A 19,666-nucleotide genomic window follows, 5' to 3' on the forward strand; every position below is an offset into this window, starting at 1 on the left:
AGCTATATTGGCCACTTAAGTCCTGAGAAGCCTCTCCAGATATGCAGGGCTTCAGTCCCTCTCACATATGGCTGACATGCTGGAGCTGGAGGAATTCAGCCAAGGTCAGCCCTTGATTATGGCAGAGCTGTCATGCCTTGGGAAGTGTCTGCAGACAGTGACAGGGTTAAAGGGCTGATATCACAGTCTCTCATCACAAACCAAGAGGGAATAAGATTGCTCCAGCAGTGCTCATTGGGATAGGCACTTTTTTTTTTTCTTGTTCTCTTGGTTAAAATCAAAAACCATCTTAGCTCACACTAGAGAGTGATGGAGCATCTGTTTTCTAAAGTCTTGAGTTTTTAACTGTGCAGAGCAAAAATAATGCTCTGGAAGGAGTGAAAACCATGAGAGGGAGCAAGGCTACAGGTCCCAGCTCCAGGCTTTGTGGGATGATTGTGTGATTTGTTATTTGCTGGGACAAGTTGGTCCCAGGAGCGCAGGCCAGAGGTTCTTTCCTGGCTAGCGTCCCATCACATCCTCTTCCCAGGCTCCCACCAAGCCTCTGCCCCAGCTCATCTGCTCCACCTTGCTCTCCAGGCATCCTCAGCTGGACAGTGCAGCCCCATCAGGCTCTCCCATGCTGCTGCTATTGCAGCAATGCCAACTTAAAGGAAACTGATTCTCACCTTCAGCAAATGAGTGTACTTCCTGGGCCTCCCCAGGAATGACATGCAGTGGGGACACCACATCCTCCACCAGCACACAAAGAAGGAGACACAAGCTATAGGGACATCTGGCCATCCAGCTGGGACCTGTGGACATGATGCACGGAGGCAGATATTAGAGAGCCCAGACATTGCTACATGCTGCTGGCACTCCCTCAGGCTGCTTAGCAGCTGCCATCCATTGCCACTTTCTTTTATGGCTGTTTCTCCATTAACCATATTTATAGACCCAACTGTCCCTACTCAACAATAAAACCATTTCAAGTTGGGAATGACAGATGCACATCTGACCTTCTGCAGTCTGACTGCCAGGTGTAGGGATGAGCCTGGGGCTTGGTTAGGAGTCCCACCACACACATGGCCATCAAGCTCCAGAGGGGCTGAAGGGACACACACCCTATATCTATCCAAGCCAGGCAGGAAGACTTCTAAATACACAAGCTGCCACATTTATGACCAGATATCCAGCATCTCCTGCCAGGTCCTTGATGGAGGGTGTGACAACAGACACCACAACCATGGTGAGAAGGCATGCCAGACAACAAAAAAGGAATGCTGTTGAAGGACTGAGATTCAGAGGCATGAAAAACCGTCAGGGGAGTTATTACATACCATTCTGCCATCTGTCAGCGGCATTGTGCAGTGCCTGCCAGGCAACATCAGGCTGCCTGAACCTGAGCAGCAACAAACAGGAGGAGGCAATCCCAGCCTCACTGCACTTAAGTTAGAACCTCCACTACAGCCTGCCCCTTCCCTTAGATGGAGACCACAGGGATACTAAAACAGTTGTTGGATGCTCTTCCTCTTGTCTGTCAGGTGAGGATGCCAACTCCAGGCCCCTATTCCCAGCTCCCTCCCAGCAACACCGAGCCTGGCAAATACCTTACGGCAAGTAATTTTACGTTATTCTGCATTTACACAAAAATAGAGCAATTCTATATTTATAGAGATTTATAGCCGGTTCCGTGCTGGAGGAGTTACTGAGCAAGACCAGGAGCTGTGGGCGGTCCAGGCTCCTGAGCAGCTGGCTGCTTCTCATTCGGCATTTCCAACATACAAAATTAAAGGCATTCGTCTCCGTCTGGTTTCTTAAATAGATAAGGGGGGAATGAACGGACAGTATGTACAGGGGGGCAGTGGCAGGGCCCGAGTGCCCTTCGCCCACAGCCTCACGCCTGCCGCCCGGGGTCAGTGAGGCCGGCTGCTGGACTCTGAGGGCTGCCGCTGGCGGGGGGGAGTGTAGCCATTCAGGTAGCCATTGCTCTGGCGTTTGCTGAGTCCTCCGTTAAGAATGTCCTGGATGTGCTGCACGATCAGGTTGATGGCCACTGTGTGCAGAAAGGGAGGGGAAAAACATCAGGGAGAGATTGCATTAGGATCGTGGCAAACTAGAGCCAAGTCAGTGATGATAACCCCCGCTCCCATGCCCTCCCATCCCTTGGCTGGGAGCTACAAGCCTGCAGGGAGGAGCTGCCTGCTGTCACTTCATTCCCTCTCCCCATGCAGGGCCTTGCGCTCTGCCAGCACGCTCAGATAGACCCCAGTCAGGTGGAGACGTGACCACCCAGCTGCACACCTGGCCTCAGAGAAGCACCTTTTCCTTCGTATGGTATGAGCTGGGAATTGTCTGTCTAGAGACACCATGCACACAGGTTCCCAGGCTTGCTCAGAGCAACACAAACTCTCAAGCACTAACGTGCTATGGGGAGAAAAGGGGAAAGGCTCATCTCAGTGTACCTTAACAGCAGCCCCTGCTACCTCCTCCCTAGTGCAAGCTGCCAGGGCAGAACATAGGGTCTGGGTCTGCTCACCTTCATTATCTGCTCCTCTGGGAATGATCACGTCAGCATACTTCTTGGTCTGGGAGGAAAGAGAGCACTGTGTTACTGGGAAAGCAGAGAGCTGCCAGGCTGGGGCACTGCCCCTGCTTCCTGCCTCTCCTGCTGCCAAGCCCGAACCCCCAGGGGTTACATGGCCCAAACCCACTGGGAGGCAGGCAGTTGCTGATAACACATTTTGGAATATCTTGTTTGCCTTCTGCACTGTGTTTTGAAGGCCACGCTTTGCACCTTGACTTTATTTTCCTGAGTTCAAACAAACATCAGTAAGAAGCACCCTACCAAAACCTGACATTAAAATGTTTCATGATCACAGGACTGCAGCAGCTGATGCTCTGGGGAACAACCTACCCCAAAATCCATCCAGACAAGGTAGAAAAGCAAGAGCTGGCATGCCCAGTTTGCATGGACATGCAGGATGCAGCCATATGGTCTGCTTGGGATGCAGGAGAAATTTTCTACCAGCACTGCTTGTGAAAAAATCTGATTTGGGACTCCAATCCTGGACTAGTTTTGAAGGCGCCAGTTCTGAAGGTGCTGGTCTCATCTTCCTCCCCGTTTGTGCCAGTTTTACAGCTGATCAGCTTCCTGACAGCCATGTTCTACAATCAACAGCCAGCCAGCCTTGCTGGGACAAGGGGATCATCTGATACCTTACAGCACTTTCAGACCTATGGAACATCCAGGACATACTGGTCTGTTTCAGTGCTGGGCCACCTCACCTGGAACTGTTAGGGGTTGATTAACAGCAGCAGTGGGTGCCCAGCCTGCTGCACATCCACATGCAATTGCTCCATGGCTGGGCCCATCACTGGGTTGGAGGTGGAAGCAGACCAGTGCAGGGCTGGTGGGTGGGCACAAAGCATTTGTTTTCTACTCTCCTTGTTTCACATTTCACCCTCCTACACTTCTCAACAGAACAGGCTTGATGCAGCATTTGCTGCTTTGCAAACAGATGGATTTATCTCACTGGAGATTTGCAGGGAGGCAGCAAGCAGGATCTGCCTCCCAGGAAAAGCCTTTCTAGAACTGACACCATCACTTCACTTTGGTCCCCTGACCCACATCTGCAAAGGGTGCCTCCCAGCAGCCCAGGCCCCTTCTGGGGTACACCAGGAGCAGATCTTGTAGCACAGAACAAATCAGTGCCTCCCATGGAAAGGAGAGAGCTGGCATATGGACAGGCAATGTGACAGCCCTCTGTGGACAAGGTCTGAGTGAGGCTGGAGGCATAGCATGATCTCCTGGCCATGCTGCTAGCTCTCAGCCCCCACGTTGCAGGTTTCTGCTGGCTCTGTTCCTCCAGAATAAGGAGAAATGCCTTGTGTAACTATCACTCTTGTAAAGCCTCAAGAACGAAGCCACAGGCTTCTCTCCATGAAGCAGTGCCACAAAGATGTGCAACGTCTAGTCCTGCAAACATGCTGTTTCACCTGCAAGTTCTCTTGGACTGCAGTTTCCTGCATGCAAAGTCCTCATCTGCTGGAGAGTCTGGCTCCCAAAGTCACTTCTTTGTCTCAGGCAGACCCTAAAACCCTGGGCAACAGCAAGGTCTGCCTGCACTACAGCTTGGCTTCCCACAAGCTGGATATGCAACAGTCTTCAAGACCACATCCTGCAACACAGAGCATAGGAAGATGCTCCTCTGATCTCCCAAGCACATGTAAGGTTAAAAAGGGCAGGCATAGCGGTCACTGCCTGGGACAGGGATCTCCTATTCCCTGTCCAGATGCAGCCAAGAATCATCCCTCCTCAGCTGGCATCTGCTGAGCTGCCTGGTGTTGGTTTGGCTGACCCTGTGCAGGGAGGGGTTTTCTCTTGCTGTGTCTGCCTCCCCACAGGGACAGTGATCTCACTGGGAAGGCAGTGGCTGCACAAACAGTCCTCATCTCACCCTGACCCAGCCAGCATCAGCACCCTCATTTTTACCAGCACCTGAGGGAGAGAGCCCTAAGATAGAAAATGCTCCTGTCTGAGGAGCTGGCCAGGGAAAGAGGCACTTTTGGCATCATTCCCCATACTTACTGGCAAACAGAACTCCTCGAAGGCAGGCTTCACAAAAGTGATGTACTGCGACAAGATCTGCTCAAGGTCCCTGCCTCGCTCGCTGATGTCTCGTAGCACTAGAAGAAAGGTGTAAGGCAGTCAGCAGCCAAGCCATGCACTGCACCATCCCCTTCCACTCGGAACAGCCCCATCCAGCCACCCAGTTGTTATCCCCAACGCCTGCACCCCTGGAAGTTATTTCCCACATGTCCAAGCAGTCCCTATGGGCTGCTGCAAGCTCTGGCCTGCCGTCACTCCAGCACAGGCAGGTGCCCCTGTGCAGCAGGAATTCCATCCACCAGTGAAGGCCAGAGCAGCCGTGGGGCCGAGCAGACGGGCCTTTGCTCTCCCCTGGGGGCTGCCTGGCTGCTCCCCAGCAGGCAGCACCTGGCGCTGGGCTCAGAGCCAGCCACCTCCACGTGCCAAGTGGAACCAAGCCATGCCCACCCGACCCAGTGCCCACACGCTGGTGGGGCCAGGACGGCTCTGCTGCCCGGACACTGCCTTGGCACCCTCCCAGCAGCTCAGTTTGCCCACAGCCAGCTGCCTTTTGGCAGCCTTGCATGTGGAGGTGAAGGCCTGGCAATGTGTGCCAGCTCCAGGAAGGGCTCAGCCCTGCCCAGGCCGTTCCAGCCAGCTCCGTGCCCTCTGCAGAGAGAGGGAGCAAGCCCCAACACAAACAATTCAGAAGAACAGACAAGGGACATTAAAAAAAAAAAAAAAAAAAAAGGCAGAGACAGAGAGACTTTTGTTCGTTGGTCCCACGCCCTGTTTGCTGGCTGATGTGGGGTAGGGAGGCTGCACACACAGCTAGGACAGCAGGGGAAGCCTGCAAAGTGCAAAGACACCCGGGCTACAGGTCTGCTCCTGGCAGGACAGAGCTCTCTTGCCCTCCCAAAGGCACAGCACTGCAGGGTGATGCCCCCCCAAATAACAAATCAAGCATCCTTTGACTCGTACTTGGCCCTAAAACAATGGGTTCCAGCAGTGGGAGGTGTCACTTGCAGAGCAGGCCAATGTCCCAAGGACACACTGGTGCCTGTCCAGTGCCAGCAGCCAGTGGCAGCATGAGCCACACGTACTGAAACCCAGCACTGCCAATTAACTGAGCTGTCAGCTGTGTTTCTGGGAACTTCATCCCCTGCTGCCACCCAGCTCAAAAAGCCCATTGCTGCAACTCCTCAAATCTTCTGTGAGAGTGAGACAACTTATGGCCATGTCGCAATGCAAGATCCTGACTCTCTCTTGCTACAAGCTGCCTCCAGCAACATTCCAGGGACATGATTATACCTTCAGTATCTCACACATTGACTTTCCATTCCCAGCAATGCCAGGGAGACATGCAACAAACAGACTCGCTGCTGCAGTGTTCCTATAATAAAATCATAGAGTCATTAAGGCTGGAAAAGACCATCTAGTCCACCTACCTCCAGTATTACCCACTAAACCAAGTTCCTCAGTGCCACATCTCCACGGTTCTGTAACACCTCCAGGGACGGTGATCCCACCGCCTCTTTGGGCAGCTGTGCCAGTGCCCAACCACTCTTTCAGAGAAGTTTTTCCTTACATCCAACCTGAGATATCAACTGACGATGATCAGTTCTCTATCAGGAGATGGATGAGCTGCCCAGACAAAGAGAGGCCACCACCTTAACCAGCCAGCAGCAATCCAGCTACCCCTTTGCAAGGCTTTAATGATTGATGGTAGGTGGGAGCAATCCCCAAGAATGGCTGTGGCCCATGAGTCTTAGAACCTCATCCAGCAGCTGCAGCTCAAGCTCTGTATCATGGTTGGCAGCTGGACTGTCTGGGTTCCTGGTCAATGAACTCAAGTAGTTCTCAAACCCTGAGCTCATGGTAACGTGCCAAACCAAAGCAACTGAAGTACGCACTCTACACGTGTAATTGGGATGCACACGTGGTCATGGGGCATTGCAAATGCCCAAGACAACACCTTGCCTTCACACAGCTGATACAGAGCACCACTAAACAAACAGGCTACCCCCTGGTTGTTGAGTGCCTGCACAGCACAGCCTACTTACAGGATCAGATTGCAGGATCTTACAGATGCGTATCTGTGACCCACTAATACGTCTCCCTGCAATGACTGTGCTGTCACCTCCCTGGATGAGTCACGCGAGAACGGTGGGCAGGGTCAAGAAGGCTGCGTAAGAAGCAGCTTTTAATCAGCACTGATGACATCTCAACAGCAGAGGAGGTTGCATATCTGGCAGCAGGAGTGATGCAGGGCTTTCAGCAGACAAGACCAGTTGTGTATCAGGGTGGGATGGTCCCATGCACACATGCAGTCCCGGGTGTTGAGGCACACTTCTCTTGCCATAGCACAGAGGCCTGAATGCTAATTCTATAAATCTGTACCCCGAACACTTTGTGAAAGCTGTTGGAGCACAGGTATGGGGAGGGATAGTGCAGACCAAACAGAATTTTGCCCCAAGAATCCCAGGATGGTTTCTTAGTCCTCCCAGAGGCTCAGGGGCCACGTCACTGACCCCAGACTTAAAGGCAGCTTTGGCTACATCTCAAGCCTTGCACACCTGGAAGAACTGGAGTGCCTCCTACATAAGCTGGCAACACATAGCCAAGCAGAACAAGATGTACAACCATGCTCCCTATCTGCATGACCTGGGATGGACACCCTTACACCAAACCTCAAACCTGAGCATAACCATCAGATGCTGACTTTCCATCGAGCTGTTGAATTGCTCTGCTTTGTCTGTTGCACCCCTTCCACATGGGGATAGAAAACACTACGGCATGCATCAAAGGGAAGATCCCAAACAAGGCAGCAAGAGACACACTGAATCCTAAGAAGCACGAAGCAAGAGTGCTCCCCACTGCTGGGAGCTGCCTGGTGCAATGTGCTGCCCTGGCTCTTCGCTAGCAGCAGCAAAGCTTTGTGCTGACTCCAGTACTGCTCTGCTCCTGGTTAACCGCCTCTGCAGCTAACTGCCCATCATTCAGGTGACATTTCTGTCCCTGCTGCACGAGGCATGTTTGGTCCTCACCTCTGCGGGACAGCCGGGTGTCTGCGTCTGTATCCACAAAGAGCTTCATGCGGAAGAGATCCCGCACCTCCTGGCTGTAGAAGGCCAGGATACCCTCAAAGAGCACCACGTCGGCAGGGTAGACAGTCACTGTTTCCTCTTTCCTAGCAGAGGGAAAGAGGAGTGTCAAAATACGCCAGTAGGGAGGAAACAAGCCAAGCAAGATGGGGGAAACAGCGGTGCTCCTGGGCACGGCTGCAGCCATGGGACATCACTGCTGCACTAGGGGACTGGACTGATGGGAGACCTACCCCACTGTGACGAAGGGAACTCAAGGCATGCATACCTTTCCTACAAGGATAGACAGCAGAGCAGGAAGCATACTAGCCCCTCACCCCCTTGCCTTGACCAGATGCTGCTCGCAAGTGTTAGATGCCAAGCGATAAAACCCAAGAAGTCTGAGCATGGGGAACCTGTAGGGACAGTCCTGCTCCCCAGGGAGCAAGCAGCATTCCTCTGAAGACATGGTGCTTTTGTAGGAAAAGGAGTAGGGTCACACCATCCTCGATCAGTGCAGGCATGCAAGCTAACACATGCAAGGGAGGAGTTACAGGACCAAGAGCTTCAAGAACTCTTCTCCTGACAGTGCTGGACTGTTTGAGCCCAGAGTACTTATTAAAGCTGCAAACAGAGGCTTTATGAGGAGAGGAAGAGTGGGTAGGGGGCATAGCCCTCTCCACTTATGCCTGTGTGTTTCTGGCTGTATTTGTGTGGTCATGCAGCTTTCCAGGCTCCTAGACTGTGCCTATACAAGCCCTGGATCCACACAGTGTGGAGATGTCAGCATCAAAGTTCCAGGTTGATATAAGGGCACCTAAGAGGAAGCACAAGCAGAGGGGCAGGAGGCTGGGGTGGCAGGGCTGCATGCTGCTGTCAGCAGAGGCTCGGCAAGGCAGGAGTGGCTGTTAGACCTGGAGTGGGAGACAAAGTCATAGACGGGAATCTGGACAGTCTTCCCTTCTGTGATCTCTTTGAGCGTTTTCACAATCAGCTCGTTGTCAAAGGCATCTGAGGAGAAGAGAAAACGTTACCCGAAGCAGCTTCACATGCAATGCTATGCTTAGTCTAACCAGAGCCACCTGCATCCCATGGACAGACACACAGGCTCCAGAGGAAAGCCCTGCTCATCCCCATGGGTGCTGTAAAGCCCAGAGCTTTGCACCAGCCTTGGATCTGGTCTGCAGAAATCAATGCCAGCCTTGTACGGCAGCACTGAGAGCTTGGGAAGGCATCTCCTCCAGGGCTCCAGCCCTTGCAGAGACTGGAGCAGTGTTCCAACCTTTAGCTGCTGCACAGACAGGGCTCTGTTTGCTCCGTGCTCACTGCCTGCAGCCATTGTCCTCGTGGGGATGACGGGACAGCGGCTCTGGAATTTCCCTACCAAGCTCTGGGATGGTTCATAGAGCCCCTGTTGTAGCAGCAGGGGTTTGCAGGCCAGCTGTGCAAGATGGTTCCTTCCTTGAAGGAGAGCACAGAGCTGCTGGCTCCAAGGCCTGTTCCAGGCAAATCTCACTAGTCCTGCCCAAGGGGTGGGGTTTCAAACTGGGGGATATTTTTTCAGGGAGAAGAGTACGAGAATTCATCTTAAGGAATTTGAGAATTCACCACCTTTCTTTTCTCATCCCAAGCACTCCCAGAGGCAGTTGCTTTCCCAGAGAGAAAGAGGTTGTCTTGCAGGAGATGCAAGTGGCGCCAACGGAGCCATAATGCTCCCAACCCAACAAGGGAGAAGCTAAGCCACTCACTCCCACCCCATGCAGAAATAGATATCCATGCAAAGTTCTTTGCTGGCGGGATGCGATCCAGCCCTCATCCCACCGCTGTGCTGTTCTCCATTCACCTGGATGGTCAAAATTGAACTGGCCTTTGAGCGCTTTGGATTTCTGCTCTGAGGTGAGGACTCGGTAGAAGCTGTCTTGGCTCACGATCACCACCTGTTTCTGGCGATAGTCCACTTCGTTCTGGCCCAGCAGCTGGACGATCTTGGAGCAGACTGAAGACTGGGAAAGGAACAGCAAAGGGAACAAGTCAGTGGCAGTGGTGTCTGTGTCACGCAGGATGTCAGGAAATGGCCATTCATGGGGCACAGCTTGCTGAATCTGCAGTCGAGAATCTGTGGTCCTAACCACATAGTCCAAACTCACAAAGGAAAAGGTGCTTCAGGGGCACCACCATGTGGCCTTTTAATTTGAAAGCAGCGCCAAGCAGCATCCCTCCAAGCCCTGCTCCAGCCCACAAACCTCCACCACTGCATGGATGGGGAGGAAGACCACAGAAGTTGTTTTCACACCCTACATAAAGTCCAAGATGAAAAGACATCAGGAGGAGAGCCCTGGGACTTTATCAGAGCTCTGCCATAGCTGGGAGGAGCATTTACAAGCGTATCCTGGTGCCTCTTGGCACAGCAAACTAAGGGCACTGCAGAGCCAGCATCTGAAGAGCCACATGGCTCTGGCTGCTGGCACAAGATCCCCACAAGCATTCTGGCACAGGGACCACCACTTTGCACTGGGGTGACCAGAGCCCCACCATCACAACATGAGTCACAGCAAATCCCAAAGCCTGTTTCAGTCCCTTCTCCCTGGGTCACAGGAGTCCTTGGCTGCTGCCTGCCCCAGACAGTGAGAGGCAGGTCAGGCTGGCAGGGAAGCACCCAGCGACTGCAGGAGCCTCATCCATCTGCCCAGCAACCTCCAGCCTGGGACCAGGGAAAGGCATGCTGCTGACACCAAACTGAGCTGCTTCACCCCCTGCTTGAGTCACGCTCGCTGCGAAAGCTCAGCTGAGCTGCTCCTGCCCTCAGTCACCAGAAATACTCTCTGCAGAGCTCTCAGCTTGGCAATGAGAGGTTCGCTTGCCCCAGCCTGCCTGTGGCTCTTTCCATGTTCCCATCTCCCTGCTGGTTTGGCCGCCTGCTCTATACCTGACTGGCAGTCTCCAGAGGCAGCACTGAAGATAGAAGTAGTGAGAAGGAAGGAAGAGAAAGCATGCCTGGGAGAGGAGGTCACCCCGGCAGACAGAGGGCAAGGCTGTTTGCCTGCAAAGCTGGAAGATTTGACGGCATTGTCGTCCCCAGAGAGCATCTCTTCCCCACTGGGCCAGACTGACCTGACTTGGCTGCGAGCGCTGCGCCGTGAGTCAGCCCCAGCCGGGCTGCAGAGCCTCTGAGCACAGCCAGCAAACTGGCCTGGGCTGCCTGATGGCAGAACCAAAGCCCTGGGCACACTTTTAGGTGGCAGGTCAGGGTCGGGGCTCCCCAAGCAGCTCACCTCCTCCTTCTGCTCGCCAGCGTTGGCAAGCTGTGCTTCCTGCGCCACGTGGGCATTCTGCCCCACACCCAGAACAAAGAGCTGCAGCACTGCTGCTGCCAGCATTCGCCCTTCAGCACGTGACAGAGCCAGAGCCCCTTCTCCATTCCCTCTGTTTTCCCACTCCCTGCATCTATTGCTTATCCAGCTGCATCCTATGGGTTTTGCAAAAACAGGGCGGGCATGGTGCCTTTCCCTAGCTTTTCCTCCCAGTGTTCTCCCCCAGATGCCGCTGCCTCTCCCTGCCTTCATACAGGCTCAGCGTTGGCCACAGGTGCCAAGGACACCAGATTTCCCATGGCCTTTGCAATTTCTTAATCAGCATTCTCCAGCACAGCTACTCAGACAGATCCCCAGCCTGCAGAGCTGTATGGATCCATGCAAGAAACTGTTTTCTCCAGCCGGGAGACGGGGGCAGAGCTCCTTCAGATCAGCAAAACCGACACACCTTGCACCTCAGCACACAAATGAAAAATAAAATCATTTCAGGATATCAGACAGTTCCTCCCAGTCCTTCTTCTACCTTATGCACACTAGTCTGCAGCACTGGTCTGCTGATCAACACTCCCCACCTGCTCTGACTGCCCAACTCAGGACACAAGGTGGTGAGAAATACCCAAAGAGAAAGTTAACCTTGGCTGCTGGGGACAGAAGCATAAAGCCTGGCTTACACGTATGGCCACTGCTGGAGACCAGGAGGACTGAAGTGCATCTGGGCTTTATTTATTGCCCAGCACTCTGGGGTGGCTCTTTGGGGCTGGTAAGAAAAGCAACCGCTCCAGTTCTTGGTGCAGGCAGGCACTCTAATGTCAGCCTGAATGCTCCTACAGCTGGAGACAATTCCTCTTGCTCAATAAGACCACATGCTAAGGAGGAATCAAAACCAGAAATGCAGAGGTTAAAAATTCCCCTACAAATGGGAACAGAAAGTCCCAGCCTAAGGAGGTGTCCTTCAAATAAGTGACACAAGTCCCCCGCTCAAACCCCCTTCCCCCAAACCAGCACTGCATGCATACGTGTGACTGATGTTAATCAGAAGTGTGAAAAATTCACTCATAACTGGAAATGATATCAGTTAGGCTCTAGGGAGGCCCGAGAACACCCAAGGGGGCATCTTGGCCAAGACTGAAGCATGACTGATGGATGACACTGGGACTGTGACCCAGGGGACACAGAGTAACATCCAGCACCTGCTCAAAGGGACCACCTGGGCCCCAATTTCTTCCTGATCTGTTCTTAACTTCCTGTTTCCCCAGCAGCAACCACTTAAAATCATAGAATCATTCAGATCAGAACAGACCTCTAAGATCACCAGGTCCAACCCCAACCCATCCCCACCACTCACCACATCCCTCATGCCACATCTCCATAGTTCTGTAACACCTCCATGGACGGCGACTTCACCACCTCCCTGGGCAGCCCAGTCCAATGCATTACCACTCTTTCAAAGAAGAAGTTTTTCCTAATATCCAACCTGAAACACCTCTCCCTGGGGTAAAGAAGACAATCATTCCTTCCCCGAGAGCTCAAACGCAGAGGGAAGGCAGACCTGAGGGAGATAGCACAATGCTGTAGATGAATCCCAACACAGAAACTCGGGGATTTAGATCCCATCCCAACCTATGGCTCTTCTAGATACTCTGAAGATGAGAGGCACAGCATGAAAGTCTCCTTGGCTCCACTCAGCCCTCCCCCAGCTGCAGGGAGACACAGGGGACACATGGGGAAGAATACCAGTGCATTTTCCTGAAAGGAAAGAGGAGGTGCACAAGGAAGAAATCCAGCAGAACAGTGCTCGGAGCCCCATGCCTGACATTTGTTTGAAATACATTCATTATACTACATATTTAATTCATATCCAATCGTGGCCTATAGCCAGCTGCTCAAATACTCGTCAAGAGTTGACTAATTCCCCGATATTATTATGCAGATTATCCCTCAATCTCTCTTGGGTAGCTCCATATTACGACTTCAGCTGGGCATTAGGGAAAAGCTGATGGGCAGAGGAATGGGGCAGGGCCCAATAATACCTCCAGCCCTAGCATGGTGCACAAGATGGGGCAGCACAGGTACTCCCATTGGTAAGGGCTAGGCTGAGCCCGAGAGACGAGACCAAGGGACTGGATCATCCTTCACATCTGCTGGAGCCTGACTGGGGGGTTCCCATCACACACTTGTGGTTTAGACAGCCTCCAGTTAGGGGATCTGGCAGTATTTTCCCTAAGGTCTTATCAAGGGATGATGTCCCCTGCAGCACAGGGCATGGCTTCCTTGCCAGACTCACTCGAGTCCCTGCAATCAGCAGCCCTGATGATGCTGCCCTTCTCTCCAGCACACTAATTGTTGATTTGGGTTTTTCCTTGTAAGGTTACAGTAATTATAGAGTATTAGGAAGTGTTCAGTGGACCAAAGTGACACACAGAACAGATGCCAAATCAAGAAGACTCCCAGAGCATCTATTAAACATCTGCCCGTGACTGCAGAGAGCTGGTTCACAACCCACATGGTCCTTTCCAGCTCTAACAAAGCTCATCTGTATGGCAGCACTGGGGCTGGAAACTTGCTTATTCTCATACCAAAAGCCCAGGACTCCACCCAGAGCTTTCCCAGGCAGGTTCACCATCCTGCCTTTCACTTTGTGAGCCACAGGCTGACCAGTCTGGGACAGGGACAGCCAGAGTCCTGCCATCCACATGGAACCAGCAGCCCTGGGCTCCAGCATAAACAGGATCTGAATGCAGATGATGTGCTTTCCTGGAGCCCCAGGGATTACACCAGATAGGTTCCTTGATGAGCTCACATATACCCCGTCAGCATAGGGAAGGGCTGACCCACCAAACACCCCATGCATTGGTATGCTCAGCAGCTGGCACAGAGCAATGTTCTACCAGAAGTTCTGACGATTCTCCAGCCTGCTCTGACACCAGTGTTAATGAAGTCAGACCTTGTGATCAAGGGTTCCTGCCAACCACAAAATGTCACCAGGAAATGGTGATGAACCAACACGGTGCTGCTGCAATCCTTGCAAGCCCTCATCCAGAGATGAGTGAAAGCTTCTGGGTCACTGCTGGATCTTCTCTGGGCTCATCCACGTGGTGGCCCAGTGGCTAAACCCACAGGTTGCTGTGAGGAACCTCAGCCCTTGCAAGTGTAGGCGTGTGAGATCCATCATGCAAGAAGCCCCGTGTGGAAAAGGAACTCCCTCATGAGGAGATGTGAGGATCACTGCTTCCTAAGGGCCAGCAAATTGGTTGTCCCAACTGCCCAGCTCCTTCTTCAGCCCCATGGCTGGGGCTCTTCTAGGCAGCCAGCTTGGCCCCATACAGCTTTTTTGGTGTTCATAGCAGAAGTGCCTCAAGGATTAGCAGTGGACAAGACACCTGGCTGAGCACACTGCAGTTCTGGTGCTCTGTAGTCTGGAAACGCTTAGGACTGCATGTTCAGACATTTCTGACTTTATGTGCTAATTAAGACCCTGAAAGTACAGCCATCGGGCCCCGCTGGCACTCAGACTCAGCCCTCACCAGCATGAGGGCCAGGCAGCCAATGAAAGCGCCTGGCCCACTGTAAATCTGCCTTTTTTTCCAGCCTCCTGCTGGAAGGTAGCGCTCAGCATCTCATTTTGCATCATGTGGGGACCAGCAATTAATGCCTCCGCATGGCTTTGAGGAGCACTCCTCACCCCTGCAGCCACCCCAGCTCCGTTGCTGTGGGGTCCCAGCAGCTCGGCTGAAGCAGAGTCGCCCGGAGACCCCCCGGATTCATCCTGGCACTTCCCAGCCCATCCCAGCAGTCCCTCTGCCCGACTCTCCCCCAGCCTGGCTGCCTGCCTTGTGTGCTGCGGCACTTGGTAGCCAGGAGTGTCTCATGGGAGGGAGGGAAGAAGCTGTTAGCACAAAGACCACGGGTAAAAGAAGAGAACAAAGCTTCAGCAGAGCACTTTGAAGGCACTGAGCGTGAAAGAAAATGCTACAACAACCAGCTCTGGGAATCCCTCTGAGGGAAGGAGGCGGTTGTGCCTGGTTTTGGCACAGGAGGGGGTCTCAATGCCATGTCATCTCCTCCACATCAGATGGCAGCAAGCTTTGTCCGGGCTGGACACGGTTTGGATTTAGGGGTTCAGTGGGAGAAGGAAATTCTGTCTCCCCTCAGGCTTTTGTGAGAAGCCAGCACAGTGCTGGCACTGCCTGCCCAGCAACTGCAGCATGCCAGCACCTCTGCCAGCACATGCACACCCCATGTGTCCCCCCAGCACAGTCCCGATTTCTCCCAAAGGCCAAAGACAGGACGGTGTTTAGGTTTCCACCTCCTGTCCGAGTCACCAGACTTGCACTCTTGCTCACTAGGGAACAGCAGCCAGCCTTTGAATCGCACTTCTCACCAACCTGGCTTTCAGAAAAGCCAACCAGAGGCCACCCCAGCTCACAGAGAGAGGGGATGCGGCCGGACCACGGAGCCTTTTTCCCCATCTTAGACTCAACAAAAACATCAGGGAGAGGAGCAGGGGGGGCCTCTGGGTGGCAAACACCCTCCGTTATCTTGGGGCTGGTGCGCTGCCAAAGGGGTGTGTTAGGACAACAACCCTCAGTTGGTGTGAAGGAGGGCAGATTTGCCGCCTTGCCACCTTGCCAGTGGGAAAGGTGCCTGCTTTGCTTTCCCTGCAGGCGTGTTTTGCTCCCACCCACAGCCAGAACATGGGCACAGTGGTGGGTGGGAGCTGCCTTCCTGCAGCATCACCTGCAGACAGACCCCTGCAGCACCCCAGCAAGAATGTGAGGGTCCACACGCACAAGCTCCTGCTCCTTTCTTCTTATTGCTTCTCCTTGAGCAAGCCTTATTGGTTTTTCCCACCCCTCAACATATTTCTTGCACCTTTTCCCATAAACTTTGTATAGATCTGCTGGATTCCCCTTAGCGAGCAGTGCTGCACAGAGCTTTTTAGCAGTCCACAGTCATGGGAGGGGGGAAATCAAAGCTGAGAGACAGGAAAAGCCAGCTAGTACATCTCCCTTGCTCGAAAGAACCATTTCCCTATTTTTTTTTTTCTAAGGCAGCCTGCTGCTGCTAAAGCATTTCCACTTTGAAGTTGGGAACAACCGTGGCGAACTGTACTGCAATCACTGTTGTTACCTTGCGGGCCCAGAGACACCGTGTTCGGAGACATAACAGTGGAGCAGTGCCAGACACAATGTTACTGGGGCAGTTACAGAGAGGCAGACCCACGCATCAGGGAGCACACAAACCCCAGCGTTTGAGTCACCGGAGCTGTGCCGCAGGAACAATCCAGCCCTGCTCCCAGTGGTAGAGATTGCATCCTCTCTCACCATCCCTTCCCTGTTATATCTGGACTTTTCCTCCTCGCAGTAGGAGCTGCGGTTCAAGAATCAATAGGAGGCTTGGCAACACATTCTTAAATCGCTGTGATTACGGGCTGGGGGGGGCAGCAGCTGGGTTACACCATCCCTTAAAGGGAGAAGGGCCCCTCTAGAGTGAACCCACAGACAGGCTCTCTGCCACAGCCCACGTTTCCTCAGCAAGAAACATTCCAGAGGTGTTTCCACTGCCATTTGTGCTCCCTCCTTTTAAAAAACGCAGGTAGAATGCTGCATGGGGAGATGGTACGATGGATCGGGGGAGAGGGGGGTGGGAAGAGAGAAGTAATTTTCTTTAAGGATGAGGGGAAAAAGTGACCTACATTAGGTTAAACAAATAGGAAAGTACCTAGTGCTCACAGTGGGCTTGCTTTCTTTAGGCCTCTAGGAAAGCCCAGCTCTGCACTGGGGCGCAGCACTGCAGTCCGGCCGCCCCTCGCCCCCACCTGCCCCCGGCTCGGTGCGGCTCTGCTGTGAGTCAGCAGCTCGCCACGCGGTGCCCCAAGGCTGCTTTTCCAAAGAAAAAAAAAAAAAAGAACAAAAAAACCCTAAAAAAGAACACCCACACCTCTTTCCACGCGTACGGAGGGGGCAACCGCCGATCGGTCAGGTTGTAAAGCGTGAAGAATAACCGCATTGCCAGCGGGCGGGCAGCCCTTCGCTGGAGCGTTAATAGAAAGGCGGGGTGGTGCCCGGCTGGCCGCACGGAGCCCCCGTTCCGTTCAGTTCCGTTCCGTGTCCCCGCAGTCCCCACCCGGGGCCCCGGAGCTGCAGCAGCAGCGGCGCACGTGGCGCGGCGGCGGTGGCGGCCGCCCGTCCCCGGGGCCTCCCTGCCTGCACCCGAGCCCCGCTCCCCGTTCTCCCCGCACCTTGCCGCTGGCCGTGCCGCCGCTGACCCCGATGAGGAAAGGCTCGCCGCCGCTGGGCTGCCCCTGTTCCTCCAGCCGCTGCTCGCTGTCCCCCGCCATCCTCCCCTGCTAGCGCCGCGCCGCCTCCGCTCTCCTGGCGGGGCTGGATTTATCTGATGAGTCAAGGGCCTTCCTCCCCGCCTGGTTCACATCCCCGCCGCTGCGGCTCCCTGCCAGGTGCCTGCTGCAGCTGCACATGCTCCGGCACCCGGCCGCGCAGCCCCGCGCCTCCCCTCCTCCAGCCCCGGGGACAAAGGCGAGGCGGCTGCTTCCCCCCGGCCGCGCTCCCCCCCGGGGCGCCCTGGGCCTCTCTGCGGCAACCCCGCGCTCCTCGCCCTGCTTCTGCCGCCCCAGCGCCTCGAGTCTGCCCATGCAGATGCTTCTGGTTGCAGTGGGCAAACGGGAGGTGTCCCCGAGGAGGCCGGGACGCAATGGCGCTTGGCGAAGCCGTATCAAATGTAGGATGCGAGTCCGAAAGGGTGAGCTCCGTGTGCTGCGCTTAGGAACGTGCAACGCCGGCTGGACGGCTGGTAAAGATTTATGCACTGGCAATGCTGCCCAGATCTATCGGTGCCCCATCCCTGCAGGTGCCTGAGGGCAGGCTGGATGGGGTCCTGGGCAGCCTGAGCTGGTGGGGGCAGCCAGCCCACGGCAGGGAAAGATGAGGCCAGACAGAAGGATGGAACCTCAGGGAACAGGCAGAGGTTTGGCTTTACAGAAAGGACCATGGGAGCTGTGTGTGTTGGTCTGGGGATGAGATGGCTGAGGGGACCACTTACAAAAGGGCATCATGAACAGCAGGGAAAACATTTCTGCTACCCACAAGGTCTGGAACAGAGCCTTGCCAGCTCAGATTGCAACAGGGACAATTCAGACTAGATATTCAAGAATATTTTTTAAGTGTGAGAAAGAAGTATCAGACTAGATTGTTTTGGGAAAGCAGGGACTCTCCACCATCCAGGATTTAAAAAAAGCATACTGGGAAAGCTCCCATATAGAAAGTTTTTCATAGAATCACAGTATGGTTGGGTTGGAAGGGACCCCAAAGCTCCCCAGCCCCACTCCTGCTGTGGGCTGGCTGCCCACATGGCCTGGGGCACCTCCAGGGATGGGGCACCCACAGCTCTGGGCAACAGTGCCAGCACCTCACTGCCCTCTGAGTGAAAAATTTTCCCCTAACATCTAATCTATATTTCCCCTCTTTTAGCTTAAAACCACCCCCCAGTTTTTGATAGAGCTGATCCCTCTTCGGGACACAGATGTCCTAAGTGACGTACTGAGATTCCTCCCCATCCTGCTCACAGATGTGAGGTTTGTAGCTTCTTCTACTTCACTACAACATTGTGGAGATGTTTGCCAGATGGGATGCCAGCCCTCACCACAAGGATGAGAAGGAAATCTCCAGGGGAGGTGCAGCCCCTCTGTCCCTGCTCCCGATTCTCCCTGCGCAGAGCCCAGGCTGTCGCTTGGGAGCATGGCACTGTGTGGCAGTGCCAGGGCAGGAAGTGCTAAATGCGGATGGGAGAGCTTCCTGTGAGGACAAATTCCAGTGGGTTCCCATGGCCCCATGCCAATTTCCAAGCACCAATTGCGGGCATGCTTCCTGCACATCACCAAGAGCTGTTCCAAGCTCATCATTCCTACCCCCAGATGCACATGTACCGGAATGGCAAAGCCCCTTTGGTGTGCAGTTAACTCCATGTTACTGGGTTCTCCTTCCTCACTGCTGCCAGCCTCTCTCTTGCCCTTTTTTGGGGACAGATCAGAATCTCTGCTGTGCTGAGGACATTTCAGACCACGCAGCCTCTGGCCCGAGGTGCTCTGCAAGATGCTTATCGTGGCATTGCATCATCATTCCCTTTGTGGCAGGGTGCACTTGTAGAAGGTAAAATAAGTAAAAATCTTGTGATGGGGTGCAAGTGGAGGATATTGAAGACTCCAATATATAGAACAAAAAGAGAACGTGCAAAAATCAGATTCACAGCTCCTTCAGAACCAGATCAGAGCAGTAAAGTAGAAGTGAATCAGGTACAAGCTTCAGTTAACTTCACAGCAGCTTTCATAGGAATGTACCCGAGAAGATTACATTGCTCTTCCTGAGCAGTGCCAGTCACTGACAGCCTGCAAAGCAATCCAATCTTCTGTTTGCTTTAAGCCTGGAGACTTCAGTACACAAAATCTGTTTGGACATGTCTCCTTCCAACATGGATATGAGGGTTACCTGCAGAAATACCACCTCTGCTGCATCCAGAACGTTTATAGGTTGGATGGGCCCTTAGCTTGTACATCCAGAGCCATGTATTAGGCAAACATTTTTCACTTGCTTACATCCCAGGCTCGTTAGGTGAAATCAAACCTCTCCCAGCTCATCTGTCTTTCACCCACATATTAATGTCACCCATGGTGCTCTGATGGCTCTTGC

General features: G+C 53.7%; 1 protein-coding gene across 1 annotated transcript; it reads right to left on the bottom strand.

The window, feature by feature from the left end:
- Positions 1 to 1,620: 1,620 nt before the first annotated feature.
- Positions 1,621 to 17,487, bottom strand: UCK2 (uridine-cytidine kinase 2). Its single transcript, XM_085231781.1, has 7 exons — positions 17,206 to 17,487; positions 9,497 to 9,656; positions 8,568 to 8,664; positions 7,618 to 7,760; positions 4,571 to 4,668; positions 2,519 to 2,567; positions 1,621 to 2,035 (listed from the first exon to the last, which is right to left on the bottom strand). The coding sequence occupies exons 1-7, from the start codon at positions 17,302 to 17,304 to the stop codon at positions 1,896 to 1,898; spliced, it is 786 nt and encodes a 261-aa protein (XP_085087907.1). The 5' UTR covers positions 17,305 to 17,487; the 3' UTR covers positions 1,621 to 1,895.
- Between the last annotated feature and the right edge of the window lie 2,179 nt (positions 17,488 to 19,666).

This window comes from Meleagris gallopavo, chromosome 10 (assembly GCF_905368555.1).
Source record: "Meleagris gallopavo chromosome 10, MGAL_WU_HG_1.1, whole genome shotgun sequence".
Classification (NCBI taxonomy): Eukaryota; Metazoa; Chordata; class Aves; order Galliformes; family Phasianidae; genus Meleagris; species Meleagris gallopavo.

Excerpts from the sequence above, each read along its gene's own strand:
- UCK2 (XM_085231781.1), bottom strand. The coding sequence starts at position 17,304 with ATGGCGGGGGACAGCGAGCAGCGGCTGGAGGAACAGGGGCAGCCCAGC. Across the intron at positions 8,665-9,496 it reads GTTCAATTTTGACCATCCAG|ATGCCTTTGACAACGAGCTG; the intron begins GTGAATGGAGAA and ends TCTTCTCCTCAG. Across the intron at positions 2,036-2,518 it reads CAGAGGAGCAGATAATGAAG|TGGCCATCAACCTGATCGTG; the intron begins GTGAGCAGACCC and ends TTCTGCACACAG.